Source organism: Aquarana catesbeiana, linkage group LG01 (genome assembly GCF_042186555.1).
Source record: "Aquarana catesbeiana isolate 2022-GZ linkage group LG01, ASM4218655v1, whole genome shotgun sequence".
Taxonomy (NCBI): domain Eukaryota; kingdom Metazoa; phylum Chordata; class Amphibia; order Anura; family Ranidae; genus Aquarana; species Aquarana catesbeiana.
The window spans coordinates 444,706,184-444,731,780 of record NC_133324.1 but is presented as its reverse complement, the minus strand read 5'-3'; the positions used below and the strand labels follow the sequence as shown (position 1 = coordinate 444,731,780).

The window sequence follows — 25,597 nt, the reverse complement described above, 5'->3', positions numbered from 1 at the left end:
CTTAGGAAACAACTAATGCATCATTTTTTTCCCCCCAAAAGATTCTATACTATATATTTTCTACCATGGTCTCCTGTTAGCATGTTGTTCTGTTTGTTCTACATGCTCTCACTTGCTCCCAAGATGGGCTATTGGATTTGTAGTGAACATGGAGCTGTGCACATGACCCACATAACATGCACTGATTGTTCCAAACAAACTTAAGTAAAAGGAGAGGTTCAGGAGCTCACAGTGGACGTTACAAAGTGACAGAAAAAAAAGTAAGTCATGTTCTTCATATTTAAAGCCCAAAAGCAGCCAAAAAATAAACCAACCACAGAAAAATCAGCACAAGGGACACAACTTACAATCAATAAGATGTGTCATTGTACTGATTCCTCTTCTGTGAAATCTTCCTCTGTTCATGCCAGCACCCCTTAGGGGGTTGGAGATATCAATCCTGCACCCATCCTCCATATAGATGCTGTTTAATTCATAGAAGCTGTAGTATATCTTCTATGAATGGAACAGCTGGGTGAAAAGGGCGGACATAGTTGGGCTCTCTTGATGATTACCATCGATTCATATAGGCTACATGTATATACATATTAAGATGTGGTTGTAGGTAATTTATTTTAAATTAAACTATATGCAAAACTTTTTTTTTTTCATTTTGGATAGCGTAAGGGAGGGTTATAACTTCTGTCTGTTTATTTTTTGCCATCTGTGTCCCATTGTGGAGATTTCCCTTCACTTCCCTTCCTATATCCAAAACATGAAGTGAGAAGAAATCCCTGCAAAATGAAGGGAATCCCTTGGTGACACCCAGGTCTCCAGAACTAGTGTCCCCATTGGAAGATTTCCCCTCTACTGCTTTTCTGGGGACAAGCCAGAATTTGGGATTTTCTTTAGTCTCACTTTCAATGATAACGGTAAAGAGAGGATGAATATCCTTAAGACTCCTTTCACACCGGGGCGTTTTTCAGGCGCTTTAGCGTTAAAAAAAGTGCCTGTAAAGGGCCTGAAAGAAGCCTCATCTGCAATCCCAATGTGAAAGCCCAAGTGCTTTCACACTGAGACCCGTTTCACACTGGGGCGTTTTTCAGGCGCTTTAGCGTTAAAAAAAGCACCTGTAAAGCGCCTGAAAGAAGCCTCATCTGCAATATCAATGTGAAAGCCCGTATGCTTTCAGACTGGGGCGCTGCGCTGGCAGGGCATCAAAAAAAGTCCTGCAAGCAGCTTCTTTGCAGCTCTTTCGTGTTTTTGCCCTGGGGCTGGGTGTGCAGATGGCCCGAGCCTTTTTACACTGCCAGCGCCCGAAAAACGCCCCAGTGTGAAAGAGGACTTAAGCGGCGCTTTACCAGCGTTTTTCGGGCGCTGGCAGTGTGAAAGGGATCGGGTTTTTACATTGGGATTGCAGATGAGGCTTCTTTCAGGCGCTTTTTTTAACACTAAAGCGCCTGAAAAACGCCCCAGTGTGAAAGGGGTCTAACAGGGGCACAGACAGAAATAAAAACTGACAGGTGTTCTGATCTGAGATAAAATAGCGTTTCACCAGGCCTGCAGAAAACACTACTCAGCGCCAAACACCCAAAAGAACCCAAGGTGTATATATCTTTAAAAGAATAATCCAAAGTGTGTACCATAAACACACAGCAGTATACACTAAAAAGCTAAAAATACGATTGAACTCCACTGTATCTGTCCAGGCAGAGAGACAATCTAATAAGCAGCAGCCGTCTCAAACCAAAGAAGAAGCAAAATAAAAACAGTGTTATAAAGTGGTCAACATTTAGACTAAATTATCCCACTAGACAGCGCTATGTTGAGCAATTGAAACTTGTGGCCAACAACACATATAGGGACAGTCTTATTACAGAAAAGAGTCCTTTAAAAGAAAATCCCTTATAAAGGGAAGTGATGAAAAGTCCATAGTGTAATTCAGAAAATCTACAGGTGATCTTGAGAAAAGAATCCTCCACATGCACCTTCCACCAATCCCTTGATCGTATGTGAAATCCACCCGGTGACAGGCACTCACCCCCTAGGGGGTTAAACTCACCAGGTGAGGGGGTTAAACTAAACTCTGAGGTTCTTGGCCTGGGAACCTCAGACAACTTCTGTCTAGATTCATTATGAGCCCTGCTAGCCTGTGACCCTGTTTAAAGTGATGATGACAACGTACTACTGCTGAAGGCTTTATTACTCCCCTTTTCTGGTGAGTTTAACCCCCTAGGGGGTGAGTGCCTGTCACCGGGTGGATTTCACATACGATCAAGGGATTGGTGGAAGGTGCATGTGGAGGATTCTTTTCTCAAGATCACCTGTAGATTTTCTGAATTACACCCTGGACTTTTCATCACTTCCCTTTATAAGGGATTTTCTTTTAAAGGACTCTTTTCTGTAATAAGACTGTCCCTATATGTGTTGTTGGCCACAAGTTTCAATTGCTCAACATAGCACTGTCTAGTGGGATAATTTAGTCTAAATGTTGACCACTTTATAACACTGTTTTTATTTAGGTGTTCTGATCTATCTCCACTCTATCCAAAACTTTAAAAAAAAAAAATAATAATATGAGATTTGTCTTTAGTTGTACTCTACTCTTGGCCAAGCTTTATCATTTTCTTTTCTTCCCTATTTGGGATATATCCATATTGGAGGTTTGGTGGAGTATTGTGTATAAACCAGGTATTTATGTCTGTGTTCTGGAGTCCAGATTTGGGGTGGAAATAAGAGGGAGGCACCTAAAGGTTTTTAACAATTTATCAGTTGTAATAACCCCTACCGCACCAGAAGATTATGCTGGCTGGGGGAGGGAGAGTATGAATGGAGGAGGATTTCAGCTAACAGAATAGGCATCAGCACAAGGGATACAAGCCCGTACACATGGGCTGAATGTCAGGCTGCATCGGCTGGTTCAATTGAAACCGGCCAACATTCGGCCCATGTGTACTGCAGCTGGTCTGACAGAAGCCGGACATTTGGCTGGCTTCTGTCGAAAGGGCATGACCGAATAAGGTCTGCTGACCAGATCCCTATCAGACCCCTAAGTATGTATACTTAGGGGTCTGTTTATAATTTTGTTTCACACAAGATTTTCACAACTTTCACCTAGAATTAACTCATTTTTCCAATGGAATTGAAGTAGAAAATGTGAAATTGGAGGGAAAGCTTGTGTGGGGAAAAAAATATATAAAACAGACCCCTGTGGTAAATAATTGCATTAAGGATTATACCAAAAAATGTTTTATTAATATTTTAAATGTTATGTATTGCTCTTTTGGGCATTTTTTTCTAATTCTTGTAAATGTCTGATACATTTGCAAAGAACCTCCATGATTAGCTATAAAAATTTGATTTTAAAACTAAAATAATTTAAATATTGCCTTTAATAAGATAAAGCGCACAAGTCATTTAAGTCCACTGCAAACGTTGCATATGAGTTCAAGGTGATTACCACAAGACATGGTAGTAAGTTAACGCATTAGTGGTGTGCTATCCTAATTGTCATAATGGCTGATTAAAAGCCTCAGGGGCTTTAAACAATTGTGTATTCTCCCTATTATCACCACACTTTCTACTCTCTTACTGAATGGCTCTTTTGTACTTAAGTGAAGACCTAACAAAAACAAAGAGAGGGCATCAGTTACAACTTTAATATGCAAACTAAATGCTGCTTGACAAGCACAGGCAGCCCCAAAGCAAATAAGCCATTAATAGCAAAACAAACAGGACTAGTGTCTGGAAGGTGGATCAAAAAAAGCTGAGTAGTGGAGACAGATTAGTTGTTTTTTTGCTGGCTAGCTTGAAAGTGTGCTAGGGACCCCCTCTGTAGCATTTGGGAAGGTGGAGGAATGTCATCTATGTAGAGCTAGTGCTTCAACTTGAACCCTCCTGGGAATCGATATCAAAAGGTTGACAAGCACCAGTCTACAGGACAAAATCCAACTGAAAAATAAATTCATTTGTACCTTTAAACGCATAGAAATGCTGAAAGTAGAAAGCAGTTATTGGCCAAATTCTCTTGATTTATGGTTCTTATCCAGGAAAATATCATAATAGCCCGCTTAACGTTTATACCATACCACTGGGTATCTCTATCACAATTCACAACTTGATGCATGACAGTTAGTATTGTGAACTGTGGGGGCAGTGCAAACAGGAAACGTTTGTATTCCTAATTTCATTGATAAAAACGTACAAACCACACTTCTCAGCAATGCAGATCAGATCTGCAGAAGACATTTTTAGTACAATGTTTCCAGTAACAGAGCTTGTGGAAACCTTGTTTCAATTGTTCCCCTGCATTTTAATATTTAAAACGCATTCAAGAACCCTTCAAAGAACATATGCTATGCAGGACTTTGTAAAGGAAAAAAAAAAAAAAAACTGTGCTGACATAATCAACAAGAAGGACCCATAAAGCATGGATTTTTACAATGTGTCTGTGAGAATGCTTTTATGTATATTTCATATTTCCATCTTTCAATGGATTTTAAATCTGCATTTCCAAATGTACTTTCTGCAGCTATGTGCGTTACCATATGCATGTCACAAGCAGTACTGATCTCACCCAATCAGCAAATGTAAAAGAACGAATTGATGAGAACAATATCATTGAAGACTATTCATGTGCTATGGGACAGATTTTTGTGTGTGTGTGTGTGTGTGTGTGTGTGTGTGTTAAAGGCTACATAGGTAGCAGTGACCACACATATATTATATATATATATATATATATATATATATATATATACATACACACATACACACATACACACACACGCACACACACGTACATACAGACACACATTGATTTAAAAAATGCTTTGTTTAATTTGACCTAATACAACCTGCCATTAACAAGCAGCTGGTTTATTACATTGTTTCACCCCAACTGTCACCAACAGTACCAAATAGGTTCTACAAAGAAAACAAACACTTAACACAATGAGATTAGGGATAACAGGTATGAAATATGGATGGTTATGCAATTCAGTGTTTAAAAAAAAAGCACAGTTACATTATACCCCCGAGGCACTGATGTGATTTCCACTGCAGATACAGAAGAGTAACATTCACTGGATGAAAACTGCATCTCCTTACGGAAGAAGTGACTGACAATACACCCCAACAATACATACGTTTAACCAAGATCATCAACCTTGTTTCTGGATATCCATGGGCTTCATACACACACACACACACACACACGTATTAAGCTCACTGGATGAAAATGCATCTCCTTAAGGAAGAATTGACTGACAATACACCCCAACAATTCATGGTTTCACCAACCATCATCAACCTTATTTCTAGATATCCAAGGGCCAGGGGGTTCACACACACGGTTCTATATATATTTATTTTATACACACACACACACACACACACACACACACACACTAGGCTCACTGGATTCAAATGTATCTCCTTATGAAGAAGTGATGGACATACACTCCAAAAAGTATTTGAATCATGAAAAGTCAACCTAATCTCTAGACATCTATAGGACAGAATTGGTCACAGGTATATACACCATTTCATAAAGACACAAACTAATAAATTGTGTGTGTGTGTGTGTATATATTTATATACATACATACATACACACACTCTCAATTAAGCTCATTGAATAAATATAATGTGTCCTTGTGGAAGTAACTGACATACACCCAACAATTCAGGGTTTAACTAAGATCATCAACTTAATCTCTGAACATCTATCAATAGAAGAGGGGTTTACAAGTACACCCCCCACTATATATATTATATACATAAAAAAAATGTATTATATCAACTTGACTAAGCTCACTAGCTAAAATGAATGTCCTTATGGAAGGAGGGGAAAACATAACTAACATACACCTTAACAATTCATGGTGTAACGCCAAGATCATCAACCTAAACTGTGTAGAATTTGGGTTTACAGGTATGCTCACTATAGATTACATACATTTGTTTCTTTCTTTTAGATTAAGCACTTTGAATTAAACTTGCAAGTCCTTATTAAAAAGAAGTGACTGGCATGCACCCAAACAAACATTGTTTAATCAAGACATCTATAGGACAGGAGTTGGCAGGTAGATGCATTATATATAAATCCCCTTCCCCCAGATTAAGCCTATTGAATGGAATGTGCATCTGCTTATGGAAGTAGTGATTGACATACATCCCAACCATTCATGGTTTAATCAAGACATCTATAGAGGAGTTGACAAGTACACACATATATATATATATATATATATATATATACACATATACACACACACACACACACACATACACACATAGTGTATAATTATATGTATACACACATATATACATTGTGTATAATATATATATATATATATATATATATATATATAAAACATACATATATACACACACACTATCTATATATTCCTCATTTTTTGAATGTATTTATTTTTTAAGATGCAGCTTATTGAATGGAATGTCCATGTGCTTGTAGAAGTAGTGATTGTCACCCATGCCTGTGCCCCCCAGTTACACACACGTCGTATTTCCTATGATAGACGATGTAAATGAAGAGGTGCAGTGTAGAGATCAGACAGGTATGATTGGTCGGATTTAACCCCCCGATGCCCGTGTCTCTCTCTCTCTCTCATACAGACACATAGGAGTGTATGGATAGTTACCATGCTAGCGGCGCCTCCTGCAGCTCGAGCACAGCTCGGTGTTGGTGTTGCTGGCTGCTCGTCCTCTATTGTGATGTGGGCTCCTCCAGGTAATTATGGTAATGTCCCTGGCATTAGGTATTGGTCCCGATGGTGTGCTCTAATCATCGTCAGGTGTGGGGCCCCTCCTAGGACTCGTCCAGTGTACGGGGCCGATGTATTGTGGCTCCGGGGGATCCCATAGCTCGGGCACAGGAGAACACTCCTCTACACAGATGGCAGCGCCGCCGGGTTGCATGAAGGAGAACGCTGGCTTCCACCTCTCCTACTCACCATGCCTAGGGCTCGGGCTTTTTATTTTAGTCCTCTTCCTTTAAGATGGGTTTTGTGCTGCCCTCACCAACACAGAGGGAGGAGGTAGAGGGCAACGAGACGATGCCAGCCAGCAGTGCCTTCTCTATCTGTCTGCGGCTCTACACTAGACCCGGCGGCTGGCAGTGGGGTCGCGCATGCGCACTCCAGCCCCGCTGCCATACAGAGCACGGCGCAGGAGGGAGGGAGAGAAGAAAAGAAGAAGGGGATAAAAAAAAGGGGGGTTTATAGGGCTGCTGTGCAGGTTTGGGAAAGTAACAAAGCCGCAGCGTGCATTTCTTTTCTTTTCTTTTTTTTTTTTTTTAAGACGAGGAGAGTGCAGAGGAAGAGAGCAGGGCAATGGAAAGGAGAGAGTGATAAGCAGCATGAATGGAGGAAGAAGCCGCACACAGACAGCAGTAATGGATCCTAGAGAACAAGAGGCTGATCATTATTACTGCTCACCTGTACTGGGCTCTATGGGCACAGCACACTGGGGGCTCAGTATGGGCCACATAGCATTCACTACATTTCTTCTATATCATTTACATTTATTTCATTCATACTAATGTTGGGGAATAACCACTCAAAAATGAAAGCAGAACTAAACATAAAAACTTGCAAGCAGGCAGGGTCTTTATTGCAGAAATGCAATGTCTCTTTTGCAAAAAAAAATCTTTACCTGCCTCTTCCCAATCCCCTATGGAATGTACACTGAGCTGTGCATGCGCAGCACACTGCCTATGTGTCGGGATGACTGCTAAGGATGAGCTCCAGCGTGTTCGCATGCTGCACGTGCCGAGCCTGCCAGGATGTTGGCAATGCGCTACGCTAATCACAAGTAGTGAGATATTTCCCGATCTCTGCAGCCGCACATCGGAAATGTCTCACTGCTTGTGATTAGCCCTGTGCAGTGCCGAGTTCCTGGCAGGCTCTACACATGCAGCATGCGAACACGCCGGAGCTCATCCTTAATGACTGCATAGCTCCCAACAATCTCTGATTTCAAAGGGCTGTCCCTGATTTGGAGCAATGTCCCTCTGTCCCTCTTTCCTCCTCATTTGTCCCTCTTTTTGGTCTGATCCATATAGTTGTATATAAAATGCACTTTTTATCTTTCAAAAAGTGTTTCCCAGTGCTAAACCTTTCATCCAAATTCTAAATTGCTGCATTGGTAAATAGCAAAAGCCAGTGTAAAGTAATAACATGCCTCAGAAGGAGGGGGATCGCGCGCGTGCCTGTGCAGCAACACGATCCCGATGCACTCGTGTCACCCAGACCTGGCGCATCTCTAGTCGGCAGGAGGGCTCTGTGATTGGCCCTCCTGATCACATGATGGCTGTGTCCAATCAGAGCCATCATGTGATGTAAACAGAGAGCTGGTTGCGCTATCGGCTCTCCTCTCCTCACATAGAAGTTGTCAGTGAGGAGAGGAGAGCAGATCGCTGCAGCCAGCCAGTGATCAGTGAGTATGAGCTGTTTTTTACAGCTTTTTAAACACTGATCACCAGCCCAGTGTCCCCACACAATGTAAACACACAATGTCCCCAAAATAGTGTCCCTAAAACACTGCCCCACACACATGTCCCCACACAGTAAAAACATCTGTCCCCACATATGTAACACTAAAATTATATATCCCAATGATCATCTGTACACATATGTCCGTGATCATCTGCACACATATATCCGTGATCATCTGCACACATATGTCCGTGATCATCTGCACACATATGTCCGTGATCATCTGCACACATATGTCCGCGATCATCTGCACATATATGTCCGTGATCACACAAACCAATTATTATACACTTAACGGGATTTTTTTTTACCAAAGACATGTAGCAGAATACATTTTGGCTTAAATTTATGATAAAATTAGATTTTATTGGGTTTCTTTTAAAACAGAAAGTAGAAAATATTTTTTTTTCAAAATTTCTGCTCTTTTTTTTGCTTATAAAAAAAAATTGATTTGTAAATAAATAACACCAAAATAAAGCTCTATTTGTGTGAACAAAATGATAAAAAATAAATAAATAGATAAAAATTTAATTTGGGTACAATGTTGCATGACCATGCAATTCTTACTGATAGTGCAAGAGCGCTGAAAGCTGAAAATTGGCCTGGGAAGGAAAGGGGCAAAAGTGCCCAGTATTGAAGTGGTTAAGAGGACATGGCAGGGGGGTGTGTCCTATGCCTACATACTTTTGCTAATAGGTGTCCATCGTTCCCACCTCAGAAAGTTCAGAGGTATGTGACTGTACCCCTATACATAGTACTAGGGTCACCAGTTCAAATCCCAGTAGCTGCCTGGAGTTTGCACTGTACCTGCATGGTTTCCACATTTCAAAGATACTCTGGTAGGTCAATTGGCTCCTGTCTAAATTGGCCCTAGTATGTGTATGAATGTGAGTTTGAGAATGGCACAAATATTAATTTTCACAAAGTCTGCTGCCTCAGTTTTTAATATGGCAATTTGCATATACTCCAGAATGTTATGAAGAGTGATCAGATGAATTGCAAAGTCCCTCTTTGCCAGGAATAAGGACTTACCCCCCCAAAAAAATTCTACTGCATTTGTGAAGAAGGCTTCAAGAAACCCACCCAAGAACGTCCACCAAGCGCCAGGACCATTTCCTACAGTTGATTCAGCTGCAGGATCGGGGGAACCACCAGCGCAGCTTGCTCAGGAATGGTAGCAGGCGGGTGTGAGGTGCATCTGCATGCACAGTGAGGAGAAGACTTTTACAGGATAGACTGGTGTCAAGAAGGGCAGCAAAGAAGTCACTTCTCTCCAGGAAAAACATCAGGGACAGACTGATATTCTGCGAAAGGTACAGGGATTGGACTGCTAAGGACTGGGGTAAAGTAATTTTGCCTGATGAATCCCCTTTCTGATTGTTTGGGGCATCCGGCAAAAAAAAAAACTTGTCCGGAGAAGAAAAGGTGAGCTTTACCATCAGTCCTGTGTCATACCAACAGTAAAGCATCCTGAGACCATTCATGTGTGGGGTTGCTTCTCGGCCAAGGGACTGGGCTCACTCGCAATTTTGCCTAAGAACTCAACCATGAATAAAAAATGGTACAAAAACATCCTTGGAGAGCAACTTCTCTCAACCATCTAAGAACAGTTTGGTGATGAACAATGCCTTTTCCAGCATGATGGAGCACCATGCCATAAGGCAAAAGTGATAACTAAGTGGCTTGGGGAACAAAACATTAAAATTTTGTGTACATGGACTGGAAACTCCCCAGACTTTAATCCCATTAAGAACTTGTGGTCAATCCCCAAGAGGCGGGTGAACAAAAAACCCCCCACAAATCCTGGCAAACTCCAAGCATTGATTATGCAAGAATGGGCTGCCATCAGTTAGGATGTGGCCCAGAAGTTGATTGACAGCATGCCAGGGCAAATTGCAGAGGTCTTGAAAAAGAAGGGTCAACACTCAAATACTGACTCTTTGCATAAACCTAATGTAATTGTCAAAAAAAGCCTTTGACACATATGAAATGCTTGTAATTATACTTCAGTATACCATAATTGACATGAACGACCGACATTTTCATCACATGTAGGTAACAACCTATGCAATCCATACATAAAAAGAAACCAAAACAAATATGTTCAGAAATTACGTTATGCGTAATAAAATTAAATGATACAGGGAAAAAGTATTGAACGTGCTAACTGAAATGTATTTATTACTTCATACAAAATCCTTTGTTTGGTAATGACAGCTTCAAGATGCCTCCTGTATGGAGAAACTAGTCACATGCATTGCTCAGGTGTGTTTTTGGCCCATTCTTCCACACAAACTGTCTTCAAATCTTGAAGGTTCTGTGGGCCTCTTCTATGATACTCTGATCTTTAGTTCTTTCCATAGATTTTCTATTGGATTTAAGTTAGGTTATTGGCTGGGCCATTCTAGCAGCCTATTTTCTTTGAAACCAATTGAGAGTTTCCTTGGCTTTGTGTTCGGGATCATTTTCTTGCTGAACTGTCCACCCTTGTTTCATCATCCTGGTACATGGCGGCAGATTGCTATCAAGGATGTCTTGGTACATTTTTCCATTCATCCTTCCTTCGATGATATGAAGCTTGCCAGTAGCATATGCTGAAAAACAGCTCCCTACCATGATGTTCCTACCTCCAAACTTCACTGCTGGTATGTTGTTTTTGGGGTGATGTGCAGTGCCATTTGGCCTCCAAACATAGTGTGTATTATGGCATCCAAAGAGTTCAACTTTGGTCTCATCTGACCAGATTATATTCTCCCAGTATTTCACAGGCTTGTCTAAATGTTGTGCAGCAAACTTTAAACAAGCTTGAACATGCTTTTCCTTCAGCAATGGAGTCTTGGGTAGTGAGCGTGCATACAAGCCATGGCGGTTGAGTGCATTACTTATTGTTTTCTTTGAAACAATTGTACCTGATAATTCCAGGTCTTTCTGAAGCTTTCCACAAGTGGTCCTTGGCTCTAGGACAACTCTTCTGATAATTCTTTTCACTCCTCTTTCATAAATCTTGCGAGGAGCACCTGGTCTTGGCCGGTTTATGGTGAAATTATGTTCTTTTCACTTCTGGATTATGGCCCCAACAGTGCTCACTGGAGCATTTAGAAGTTTAGAAATCCTTCTGTAACCAATGCCATCAGTATGTTTTGCAACAATAAGGTTGTAAAGGTCTTGAGATTTTTCTTGTGAGACACTTCTTTATAGGCCATTAGTTGAGACTGAACCAGCTAATATTAATTTGCACTGACAAGGGGCAGGATTACTTTCTAATTACTGATAGATTTCAGCTGGTGTCTTGGCTTTCCATGCCTTTTTGCACTTCCCCTTTCTTCCTGTGTTCAATACTTTTTCCCTGTGTCATTTCATTTTATTACACATAAATGAATTTGTTTTTGGTTTCTTTGTATGTATGGATTGCATGGGTTGTTACCGACATGTGGTGAACATTTCAAGTCAATAGCACCTTTAAAAATATATTTACCTAGAAAAAGGGTGACATGTTCAATACTTATTATACCCGTTGTATATATTTGGAGAGAAAATTTACAGCGCTATATGCAGTAAGTACCTGTAACAAATAGAATGTATGGAAGTGACGTGATCCCACACTGGTCAATTTAGACAGGTGAAGACCAGCACCCAGAAGAAGCTGGGTAGAAGATGCCAATGAGGGAATTTGCTGGCATTCAGAATGTTGGAACTAAAATATTCCTACCTCCACCTGGAGCCTGGGTTCACACTATAGTGATGTGGGAACCAGCGTGATTCCAGCGCCGGTTCCCGCATCACATCTCTCCTGCAGGCAGTTCACACTGCCCTCTGCGAACCATTGCGGGTGTCAATACAAAGTTAATGACACCCCCACATCGGGTGTGCGAACCGTGGATTCAGACAGGATCCAATTCTAGTGCGTGAAAAAAAAAAGTCCCTGAACCTTTTTTAATACGAATCCAAAGAGAGTTCAGCCATACAACTGTATGGCTGAACTCGCATTGCACAGACATCGCATGTGATCAGCACAGCAATGCGGGTGCGAATCAAATTCGATGTCTGTGTTCGCTATAGTGTGATCCCAGGCTAAAGTAGTATTAAACCCAAAACCCAAAATGTATTATATTTCAGCTTACCATTCATTAGATGTGGCGGCTGCATCAGTTTTCTTTTCTTTGTTGTTTCCCACTCTGATTTCACCTGGTGATCTGGCCAGTAATACACCTCCTGTATTATGCCGGGTTTACACTGGTGCGACAAACGCTCTGACATTGAGAGCTCATGTCGCATGACGTGTGAAAATCAATGGTTTCTATGGGAGCTGTCTTAACTGGTCCGACACAAGTTGGTCCAACTTTGAAAATGCTCCCTGCACTACTTTGGTCCGACTTTGATCCTACTTCAGCCCATTGAATATCATTGAAGTCGAATCAAAGTCGGATCGCCGTCTTGCCTGATACGACTTTGGCATGCGACCCATGACGTCACTGCCCCATCATGCCCCGGGCAGTGATGTCATAAGGGGCGGGGTCACCGGATGACATCACCCGATGACCACGCCCCATGCCTATATAAGTCGTTGCGCACCGCACACACGGCATTGCAGCGGGAGAGAGTGTCACGTCAACATCGGAAGAAGACCAAAGGGAAGAAGACGACGGAGAAGACCGGGCCGACGCTAGCAAAAGAGCGGGCAAAAGAGCAGAAGATAGCAGAGGAGCCCGGCAGAAGACACAGGAGACCGGGAGAAGAACCGAGACTGGGAGAAGAGGCCGGAGAGCGGGAGAAGAGGCCAGAGAGAGCGGAGAAGTCGGAAGAGACCCCCCAAGTCGGAAGAGACCCCCGGAGCCTAATAAATTACTACAAAAACCAGTCTAGTGTGTTTTTTTTATTGACACTTTTTCCCCCAGGTGAATGGGTAGGGGTACAATGTACCCCATACTCATTCACATAGGGCGGGGGGCCGGGATCTGGGGGCCTCCTTATTAAACGGGGCTCCCGGATTCCAATAAGCCCGCAGACCCCGACAACCAATGGCCAGGGTTGTCGGGAAGAGGTCCTTGTACTCAACATGGGGACAAGGTGCTCCCCCTCTCCTGACTAGCCGGGCTGCGTGCTCGGATAAGGGTCTGGTATGGATCTTGGGGGGACCCCCACGCCGTTTTTTCGGCGTAGGGGGTTCCCCTTAGAACCCATATTAGACCGAAGGGCCTGGTATGCTCTTGGAGTGGGAACCCATGCCAGTTTTTTATTTAAAATTTGGCGTGGAGTTCATCCTCAAGATTCATACCAAAAACAGTGCCTGGTATTGGCGGGGATCCAAGTCAGATCCTCGTTCATTGAAGTCGGACGCGTCTCTGACTTCAAGCCGCAGGGCAAAGTCGGATCCAAAGTAGGACCAGTGTCGTGTCGCACCAGTGTAAACCCGGCCTTAGTGACACACAACTCTGGAGGAATGAGCACAGCAGACAGCAGCATTGTCAGTCTGAGTGGGAGGGGAGTGTTAGATGTATTAGCAGATTTAGATACACTAACAAGTTGAAGCAAACTTCAGCTCACACTTTATAGTCAGTTATAGCAAACAGGTTTTTTTTCATTTTGGAATAAAGATTTTGCATGAATAAAAAAAAGCTGATCATATTAATCACCCCTGTCAATGTTAAAGAATTTGTCACATCCACGTAAACTGATACATTCTGCTGGAGAGTTTGTGCTTTTGAAAAACAACAGACTTGCTGGCTGGATCACCAGATAAAAATAGAAGAAAGAAAGCCTAAAAAAGAAACAAATGCAGCCATCACATTGAAGAATTGGTAAGCTGCAATATAATAAATCTTTGCTTTTGAGTTTAATACTGCTTTAAGGACGCATTGAGATGGGTAGTAAAAAACAGGCAATGGTTGTGCTGAAGTTGATCTATCAACTGTCTTCAGTACAAGCAGCCTGTCAGACTGCCACCGGCTATAGCTGCCAGCAGTGATCATTGTCTTGGTGACGGTGACGGTGGGGACTGTCAGAATACAATAGCGCAGCGGGAGGGATTCCCCCATCAACACTGACTGTGTTGATGGGGAAATCAAGCAATTTTCTGTCCTTCCACCTGTTGTTGAAGGAAAGAAAATTGTATAATGCATGGCTTGTTTAAAGTGATTGTAAAGTCTTGCTTTTTTTTTCTATCAAAATAACAAACACATTATACTTACCTGCTCTGTACAGTGATTTTTTTGTACAGGACAGCCCAGATCCTTCTCTTCTCGGGTTCCTGGCTGGAGCTCCTGGCCCCTCCCCCCTGTTGAGTGCCCCCACAGCAAGCAGCTTGCTATGGGTGCACCTGAGCCACTGCTTTGTGTCCATTAAGACACGGAGCCACGGTTTGGCGCCGCCCCCTCTCTTTCCTCATTGACTAACTGACTTTGATTGACAGCAGTGGGAGCCAATGGCGCCGCGCTGATGTCTCAGCCACTGAGGAGGGGAGTCCTGGGCAGCCGAGTCTCTCCTGTAACATCGATGGATCGAGATGGGGCTCAGGTAACATTGCAAAGCAGGGAGAGCTTAGTAGGATTTTTAAGCAAGTAAAACACAGTCTAAAACTAGCGAAATCTAAGGGATTCCTCCATCCATACTGAACAGTGTGGATGGAGGAATCTCCCCTGCCAGCTACTGTATTCTGACAGCCAGCACCCATGGCTGTTAACCAGCCCCGGAAGAATTTATCCCCTTCCTGACCAGAGCGTTTTTATTTATTTATTTTTTACCAATAATGGCGGCGATCTGTGATTTTTATCATGACTGCAACACTATGGCGGTCACATCAGACAATTTTGACACATTTTTGGAACCATTGGCATTAATATAGCGATCAGTGCGATTAAAAATGCATTAATTACTGTAAAAATGTCAATGTCACTGGCAGTGAAGGGGTTAACATTAGGGGAGCGGTGAAGGGGTTAATTGTGTTCCCTGGGAGGTGATTCTAACTGAAGGGGGAGGGGACTGACTGCAAGAAGTGACGGGTCGTGGTTCCTAGCTAATGGGAACCCACGATTTGTCACTCCTCTCAGAACAGAACAGGGAAGTGTGTGTTTACACACACTCGTCCCTGTTCTGTGTCTCCTGCACACGATCGCTCGTGGCCGATGGTCATCGCGACCGTCAGCCACGAGCATCGGCACCCCAGCTGTGCAGCGGGCGCGCGCCTGCTATCCGGACCCCGCAAGCCGACTTATAGCTACGTGGTTTCGCACAGGGGAGCCAACCTGCCACAATACAAGTGCGGCGGCTGGTCCAGAAGCGGTTAAAGTGTTACTAAAGGTTTTTTTTTTTTTTAATAATAAACATGTTATACTCACCTGCTCTGTGTAATGGTATTGCACAGAGCAGCCCCTATCTTCCTCTTCTGGGGTTCCTCGCCAATGGTCATGGTTCCTCCTCTTCGTGTGCCCTCATAGCAAGCCATTTGTTATTGGGGCACACAGTGCGTGACTCACTCCCGAACAATGTGTGACTATAGAGCCGCGCTACTACATTTGATTGACAGCAACAGGAGCTTCTGCTGCTGCCTGAGTCCCTGTGTGAAGAGGTAGAGAGGGGAGAAGGGATACAGCCGTGCACAGCACTGGATCTATTCTCTTCTCTCTTCACACAGGAAAGGGGGGCAGAGAAATAGATTACATTTTTTACCTTGATGAAGGGAATGCATTAAGGTAAAAAACATTTTGGCTTTAGAACCACTTTATTAAATACCTGAACAGTGGCTTTATCTGATTGGATGCAGGTACTATTCAGCTTACAATTTCCACCCGACTCCCACAGAAAATATCAATTGAAACATCGACCCTAGTCAATCTGGGTGGTGCTAACTGGGTCACCCATGGCTCAAATTTCAGCCGATTCAGCAGGAATTGGCCAAAATGTATAACTGCGGCTTAAAGTAGAACTACAGGCAAAACTTTTTTTTTTCATTTTGGATAGAGTAAGGGAGGGTCGGGCTGGCCTACCAGGATAGCGGGAGATTTCCTGGTAGGCCGCCTGCCCTGGGATCGCTTCAGTGTTGCCATCTGCCTGTGCGCAGCGCCCGTATAAAGTATGGCTGTGGGCTGACAGTGCAACTGCGCTGTTCCCGAGGTCTGCCGGGCTTGAGAAAGCTCGTACGTGCTCGGCCGAGCGGGCGCAAGCGCAGTGACATAATAGCGCCACATGTGAGGCACTCGATTTCGGCGCCTCGTTGTCGCATCAGCAGGTAAGAACGGACCACTCCACAGCCTCTGACCACCCCCTGAACCATGTCCGCAGCCTCTGACATCTCCCGCACCATGTTTGTAGCCGTTGACCACCACGTGCACCATGTCTGCAGCCACTTACCACTACCTGCACCATGTCCGCAGCCGCTGACCACTACCTGGACCATGTCCGCAGCTGCTGACCATCACCTGTACCACGCCCGCAGCCTCTGACATCTCCTGCACCATGTCAGCAGCCTCTGGCCACCACCTGCACCATGTCCGCAGCCGCTGACCATTACCTGGACCATGTCCGCAGCCGCTGACCACTACCTGGACAATGTCCGCAGCCGCTGACCACTACCTGGACCATGTCTGCAGCCGCTGACCACCACCTCTACCATGACCGCAGCCGCTGACCACCATCTGTACCATGTCCGCAGCCGCTGACCATCACCTGTACCACATCTGCAGCCTCTGACATCTCCTGCACCATGTCCGCAGCCGCTGATCACCACCTGCACCATGTCCGCAGCCGCTGACCACTACCTGGACCATGTCCGCAGCTGCTGACCATCACCTGTACCACGTCCGCAGCCTCTGACATCTCCTGCACCATGTCCGCAGCCGCTGACCACCACCTGCACCATGTCCGCAGCCGCTGACCACTACCTGGCCATGTCCGCAGCCGCTGACCATCACCTGTACCACGTCCGCAGCCTCTGACATCTCCTGCACCATGTCCGCAGCCTCTGACCACCACCTGCACCATGTCCGCAGCCGCTGACCATTACCTGGACCATGTCCGCAGCCGCTGACCACTACCTGGACCATGTCCGCAGCTGCTGACCACTACCTGGACCATGTCTGCAGCCGCTGACCACCACCTCTACCATGTCCGCAGCTGCTGATCACCATCTGTACCATGTCCGCAGCCGCTGACCATCACCTGTACCACGTCTGCAGCCTCTGACATCTCCTGCACCATGTCCGCAGCCGCTGATCACCACCTGCACCATGTCCGCAGCCGCTGACCACTACCTGGACCATGTCCGCAGCTGCTGACCATCACCTGTACCACGTCCGCAGCCTCTGACATCTCCTGCACCATGTCCGCAGCCGCTGATCACCACCTGCACCATGTCCGCAGCCACTGACCACTACCTGGACCATATTCGCAGCCGCTGACCATCACCTGTACCACGTCCACAGCCTCTGACCACCACCTGTACCATGTCCGCAGCCGCTGACCATCACCTGTACCACGTCCGCAGCCTCTGACATCTCCTGCACCATGTCCGCAGCCGCTGATCACCACCTGCACCATGTCCGCAGCCACTGACCACTACCTGGACCATATTCGCAGCCGCTGACCATCACCTGTACCACGTCCGCAGCCTCTGACATCTCCTGCACCATGTCCGCAGCCGCTGACCACTACCTGGACCATGTCCGCAGCTGCTGACCACCACCTGTACCATGTCCGCAGCCTCTGACCATCACCTGTACCATGTCCGCAGCCGCTGACCACCACCTGCACCATGTCCGCAGCCACTGACCACTACCTGGACCATGTCCACAGTCACTGACCATCACCTGTACCATGTCCGCAGCCTCTGACATCTCCTGCACCATGTCCGCAGCCGCTGACCACCACCTGCACCATGTCCAAAGCCGCTGGCCACCACCTGTACCATATCCGCAGCCACTGACATCTCCTGCACTATGTTCGCAGCCACTGACCACCACCTGTACCATGTCCATGACATAATGGCACCACATGTGAGGCACTCGATTTCGGCGCAGAGACGGCGCCTTGTTGTTGCATCAGCAGGTAAGAACGGACCACTCCACAGCCTCTGACCACCCCCTGCACCATGTCCGCAGCCTCTGACATCTCCTGCACCATGTTTGCAGCCACTGACCACCACCTGCACCATGTCTGCAGCCGCTTACCACTACCTGCACCATGTCCGCAGCCGCTGACCACTACCTGTACCATGTCCGCAGCCACTGACCACCACCTGTACCATGTCCGCAGCCGCTGACCATCACCTGTACCATGTCTGCAGCCTCTGACATCTCCTGCGCCATGTCCGCAGCCGCTGACCACCACCTGCACCATGTCCGCAGCCGCTGACCACTACTTGGACCATATCCGCAGCCACTGACCACCACCTGTACCATGTTTGCAGCCTCTGACCATCACCTGTACCATGTCCGCAGCCTCTGATATCTCCTGCACCATGTCTGCAGCCGCTGACCACCACCTGCACCATGTCCGCAGCCGCTGACAACCACCTGTACCATGTCCGCAGCCGCTGACCATCACCTGTACCATGTCCGCAGCCTCTGACATCTCCTGCACCATGTCCGCAGCCGCTGACCACCACCTGCACCATGTCCGCAGCCGCTGACCACCACCTGCACCATGTCCGCAGCCACTGACCACCACCTGTACCATGTCCGTAGCCACTGATATCTCCTGCATCATGTCCGCAGCCTCTGACCACCACCTGTACCATGTCCGCAGCCTCTGACCACCACCTGCACCTTGTCTGCAGCCACTTACCACTACCTGCACCATGTCCACAGCCGCTGACCACCACCTGGACCATGTCCGCAGCCACTGACCACCACCTGCACCATGTCCGCAGCCGCTGACCATCACCTGTACCATGTCTGCAGCCTCTGACATCTCCTGCACCATGTCCGCAGCCGCTGACCACCACCTGCACCATGTCCGCAGCCGCTGACCACTACTTGGACCATATCCGCAGCCACTGACCACCACCTGTACCATGTTTGCAGCCTCTGACCATCACCTGTACCATGTCCGCAGCCTCTGATATCTCCTGCACCATGTCTGCAGCCGCTGACCACCACCTGCACCATGTCCGCAGCCGCTGACAACCACCTGTACCATGTCCGCAGCCACTGACTATCACCTGTACCACGTCCGCAGCCTCTGACATCTCCTGCACCATGTCCACAGCCGCTGATCACCACCTGCACCATGTCCGCAGCCGCTGACCACTACCTGGACCATATTCGCAGCCGCTGACCATCCCCTGTACCACGTCCGCAGCCTCTGACATCTCCTGCACCATGTCCGCAGCCGCTGACCACTACCTGGACCATGTCCGCAGCTGCTGACCACCACCTGTACCATGTCCACAGCCTCTGACCATCACCTGTACCATGTCCGCAGTCGCTGACCACCACCTGCACCATGTCCGCAGCCACTGACCACTACCTGGACCATGTCCACAGTCACTGACCATCACCTGTACCATGTCCGCAGCCTCTGACATCTCCTGCACCATGTCCGCAGCCACTGACCACCACCTGCACCATGTCCAAAGCCGCTGGCCACCACCTGTACCATATCCGCAGCCACTGACATCTCCTGCACTATGTTCGCAGCCACTGACCACCACCTGTACCATGTCCATGACATAATGGCACCACATGTGAGGCACTCGATTTCGGCGCAGAAACGGCGCCTTGTTGTTGCATCAGCAGGTAAGAACGGACCACTCCACAGCCTCTGACCACCCCCTGAACCATGTCCGCAGCCTCTGACATCTCCCGCACCATGTTTGCAGCCGCTGACCACCACCTGCACCATGTCTGCAGCCGCTAACCACTACCTGCACCATGTCCGCAGTCGCTGACCACTACCTGGACCATGTCCGCAGCCACTGACCACCACCTGTACCATGTCCTGCAGCCGCTGACCATCACCTGTACCATGTCTGCAGCCTCTGACATCTCCTGCACCATGTCCGCAGCCGCTGACCACCACCTGCACCATGTCCGCAGCCGCTGACCACTACTTGGACCATATCCGCAGCCACTGACCACCACCTGTACCATGTTTGCAGCCTCTAACCATCACCTGTACCATGTCCGCAGCCTCTGATATCTCCTGCACCATGTCTGCAGCCGCTGACCATCACCTGTACCATGTCCGCAGCCTCTGACATCTCCTGCACCATGTCCGCAGCCGCTGACCACCACCTGCACCATGTCCGCAGCCGCTGACCACCACCTGCACCATGTCCGCAGTCGCTGACCACCACCTGCACCATGTCCGCAGCCACTGACCACCACCTGTACCATGTCCGTAGCCACTGACATCTCCTGCATCATGTCCGCAGCCTCTGACCACCACCTGTACCATGTCCGCAGCCTCTGACCACCACCTGCACCTTGTCTGCAACCGCTTACCACTACCTGCACCATGTCCACAGCCGCTGACCACCACCTGTACCATGTCCGCAGCCGCTGACCATCACCTGTACCATGTCTGCAGCCTCTGACATCTCCTGCACCATGTCCGCAGCCGCTGACCACCACCTGCACCATGTCCGCAGCCGCTGACCACTACTTGGACCATATCCGCAGCCACTGACCACCACCTCTACCATGTTTGCAGCCTCTGACCATCACCTGTACCATGTCCGCAGCCTCTGATATCTCCTGCACCATGTCTGCAGCCGCTGACCACCACCTGCACCATGTCCACAGCCGCTGACAACCACCTGTACCATGTCCGCAGCCACTGACCATCACCTGTAACATGTCCGCAGCCTCTGACATCTCCTGCACCATGTCCGCAGCCGCTGACCACCACCTGCACCATGTCCGCAGCCGCTGACCACCACCTGCACCATGTCCGCAGCCCCTGACCATCACCTGTACCATGTCCACAGCCTGTGAAATCTTTTGCACCATGTCTGCAGCCGCTGACCACCACCTGCACCATGTCCGCAGCCGCTGATCATCACCTGTACCATGTCCACAGCCTCTGACACCTCCTGCACCATGTCCGCAGCTGCTGACCACCACCTCTTGGTGGCTACTTCACAGCAAGTGAAAAGAAAACCCCTTCCACCTTAGACAACAGCTCCCACTCATAGATTCCCACTCACCTCCTGAATAAAACTGCCAGTGGTGGAATGCCTCCTCATTTGTGTCTCAGTGACATCTGTCACCAGGACAGGAAGTTGGAGTATATCTCCCTAATGGGATGCAAGGAGCATTACAAAGGTTCTATCCCTTTACCACTCTATCCAACACTATTAAAATGCTGGCCTCAATTCTACTTCAAAGTTCTCCTGGTATACTGCATCCAATTCATTCAAACACTTATTTAAATTGCCCCACCTTCCCCAGTGAATCTCAAACTTTTTATAACTGTTAAGCTATTTTACACTCCCGATTCCTAAATCCATCCAGCTCATCCATGCCAACCGGACATGTGAGCACTGCTAGGAGGAGGAATCTGTGATTGGAAAGAGCCTGTGATTGCTTTAAAGCCCCATTCACACTTTGCGTAGCAGACTCTCGTTCCTGCTTGCATTTTTGTGTGGGTGATTTTCACACTATTCGGCATGTCACGCTTTGGGTAGCCCATTTACTTTAATGGGCTGCCCTATGTGCATGTGTCACCCGAAAGAAGCTCCAGTTTCATGCGATTTTTACAGTGGCATTTTGCCGCAAAATCACACCATTTGTGGAATGAATGGCGCCCAATGATGCTCGTTGCCGGTTTTGCACTGATTGCCATGCAATTTGGAATCGTAGGCCGAATTGTGGCAATTCCAAATTGTGAAGTGTGAATGGAGCCTTAGTAGTACCAACATGACTGTGCTTGGAAACTGCCAAGGGAGCTCAGGGCAGTTAACAGTTACTCTTTATCCATAGTCAAAACATTTCATTTTAGTTCTGGATTGAAACAAGAGACAGAACCTCTGGCAGGTATTTATTGCTTCTTGTGACCTTTGTCACCAGAACAGAAAGTCAGGAGAAATGCAAATGATTACTGTTTTCACTAGAACTGATGGTGAGGAATAATCTTCCAAATGGGTACATGTTCTGGTGACAGCTGTCTATGAAGGAATTTCCCCTCTTTTTGGGGAGATTATCATTCACTTCCTGTTGTGTGTCTGGGACAGGAAGAGAGAAGAAATATCCTCCACAGCAAAATAAAAATAAAAAAAGCTTCTAACCATTCTATAGTCTATCCACAGCTAAAAAAGAAAAGTGTCAGCTAGAGATATACACTTTCAAAATTGCAATTTTTTTTTAATCAAATGCATGCTGGTACATGGTTGTGTTGTTACAATATATTGCATTGTTTACATTTTTCTTTTTTTAACTCCAACATGATGCAGTGATATGCAGTGAGATGTATTGTGCAAAAATGCAGTAGCAATACTCGTAGTGAAAGCGCTTGTAGCTTTATCCTGTGTGAATGGGGCAAAAAAAAAAGGATTTTAGGCTATTTCCTGTATTGGACAAATGATTTTTATTGATTTAACACTGAAAATATCGCATTAGGTCACTGGATGGTGCTAAGTATCATAGGAAATTCCTATATCTAGCACCTTCTAGTGGACAAATGCTGTATTTTCCATTTTAAATCAATGAAAACATTTATCTAGCACTTGAAATAGCTTGACATTAATTTTTGTGTCCCATTCGCACAAAACTAATTACACTTTGACTGCATGAATTTTTTTTAAATACACCCTTTAATTTGAATGTTGTCATTTTTAGGCCCGGTTCACATATATGCGAATTGGATGCGTTTTGAACTGCATCCGATTCACATGACAAGTGAATTGTACCAGCTTTCTATAGAGCTGGTTCACATATGTCCAGGCTGGCTGCACTCTGTTTTAAAAAAATCCTGTACATTTTTCTGTCTGGTTCAATTGCAATTTTAAGTCAAAATTTGCACCTCACGGACTCTGGTTGTTCAATGTGGTTTTTGTATGTCATACTGTACATCTCTGTGGATATTTTTATACTTTTGTAAATGTACCTTTGCAGTGAACTGGAATATACGTTAGACTCATGTATGGAGTCAATATTTTTCTTATTTGCTACAATCCTCTAATTTAAAAACTTAAAAAAAAAACAAAAATTGGCACCGGAATCACACCTCAACCGGGGAACGGAACCGCACCAGACTCCTTTTAAAAACTGCACATAAGTGAACCGGCTCTAAGATAGTTGGACAAGCATGACTTTTTAAGAAGTTGTTACCAATTCTGCATTTCTATAAAATAGCCTATATAGGTACAATAATGATACACTTGGCCCACACAAAGCAATGCTGCATACATGATAAAAGGAGTCTACACATTACACCCACGTCATAAAAAAATTGATAAAAGGAAAGTGATTTTAACCGCTTTATCCCCGGAAGATTTTACCCCCTTCCTGACCAGAGCACTTTTTGGGATACAGCACTGCGTCGCTTTAACTGACAATTGCACGGTCGTGTGATGTTGCACCCAAACAAAATTGACGTCCTTTTTTTACCCACAAATCTAGCTTTCTTTTGGTGGTATTTGATCACCTCTGTGTTGTTTTTTTTTTTTTTTTTTTTTGCACTATAAACAAAAAAAGAGCGAAAATTTAGAAAAAAACGCAATATTTTTTACTTTTTGCTATAATAAATATCCCCCAAAAATATATAAAAAAAACACATTTTTTTCCTCAGTTTAGGCCGATATGTATTCTTCTACATATTTTTGGTAAAAAAAAAATCGCAATAAGCCTATATTGATTGGTTTGCGCAAAAGTTATAGCGTCTACCAAAACAGGGTATAGTTTTATGGCATTTTTATTATAAATTTTTTTTAAAAGTAATGGCGGCAATCTGAAATTTTTAATGTGACTGAGACATTATGGCGGACACATCCGACACTTTTGACACTATTTTGGGACCATTGTCATTTATACAGCGATCAGTGCTATAAAAATGCACTGATTACTGTCTAAGTGACACTGGCAGGGAAGGGGTTAAACACTAGGGGGCGATGAAGGGGTTAAGTGTGTCCTATGGAGTGATTCTAATGGGGGGGATGGGCTTCCACTCACATGACAACAATTACTGCTCCCGATGACAGGGAGCAGTAGATCTCTGTCATGTCACAAGGCAGAACGGGGAAATGCCTTGTTTACATCTCCCCATTCTGCGGTTCGGTGACACGATCGCTGGGAGACCGGCGGACATTGAGTCTCGCGGCACAGTCACGCTGTATGCCCGCTAGTCCCTCCAATTAAAGGGGGCATACAGGTGCGATCATTTGCCCACTGCTGCCATTGTGCCAACGTATATCGGCGTGCAGTGGTTGGAAAGTAGTTAATAAAGCTGTCTTTTTCACTAGCACTTCAGAATAGTCAAAACCCAGAAAATAGGTGATTTGTGATGGAATACTTAACACACAGTGTTATCATCTCAGCTAAGCACACCCTCCTGCCTGTATGCCTGAGCTAAAGGCAGACAGATTCCAGGATGTAAATGCTATATGAATCATCTGCCCTCACTCAAGATGGCCACAGGCAGAAATGCTAGGGGGTGTTTTTTAAAAATGATTTCTCGTCAAAATAAAGCATGGAGGGATGCATAGATGGGTGAGTTTGCTTTGAATATTAAAATGAATTAAATTGTGTTTTTGGTGTGTGATGTCAGAGGCATTGTAGTTTGAATTTAAAGAAGTGACTCTTTTGACCACTAGAGGGCGTATTAAGTCTTGTAGAAATGTCCTTATTTGACCTTGTCATAAAAGAGCTCATTTTTGTTCTAATAATCTGGTGAAGAGTGCCTTCTAGGCTTTGCCCATACACTCTGCAAGTCATTAGATGAATGAAACAAACAATAAGAACAATGCCGAGGACCTAATATTAGTGACATCATTAGTTGTTTAATGATGTGTTACAGCAGTATAACTTAATTCAGTTATCATGGGGTGAGTGCACATGAATATGTCCCAGCTTTTGTACATGGATTTCTACACATTTTCTATTTTATTTTGTAGATATAGAGAACTTTAGCCTCTATAATTTGATAAATGCCTAACTTGTTAATGTCAG

At 45.6% G+C, this 25,597-nt stretch overlaps 1 protein-coding gene across 7 annotated transcripts in view; it reads right to left on the bottom strand.

Moving 5' to 3' along the window:
* Positions 1-25,597, bottom strand: part of MLLT3 (MLLT3 super elongation complex subunit) — a 401,860-nt gene that overhangs the window by 350,900 nt on the left and 25,363 nt on the right. For 2 of the 7 annotated variants that reach the window (XM_073636353.1, XM_073636344.1), the window contains exon 1: positions 6,645-7,312. The exons of 1 other annotated variant lie outside the window; for it this stretch is intronic. In XM_073636353.1, the coding sequence (XP_073492454.1) occupies positions 6,645-6,647 (3 nt within the window). In that variant the 5' untranslated portion in view covers positions 6,648-7,312. Of the gene's footprint in view, positions 1-6,644; positions 7,314-25,597 lie in introns of those variants that run through there. 4 more of the 7 variants (XM_073636333.1, XM_073636340.1, XM_073636362.1 and 1 more) reach the window with 4 other exon arrangements.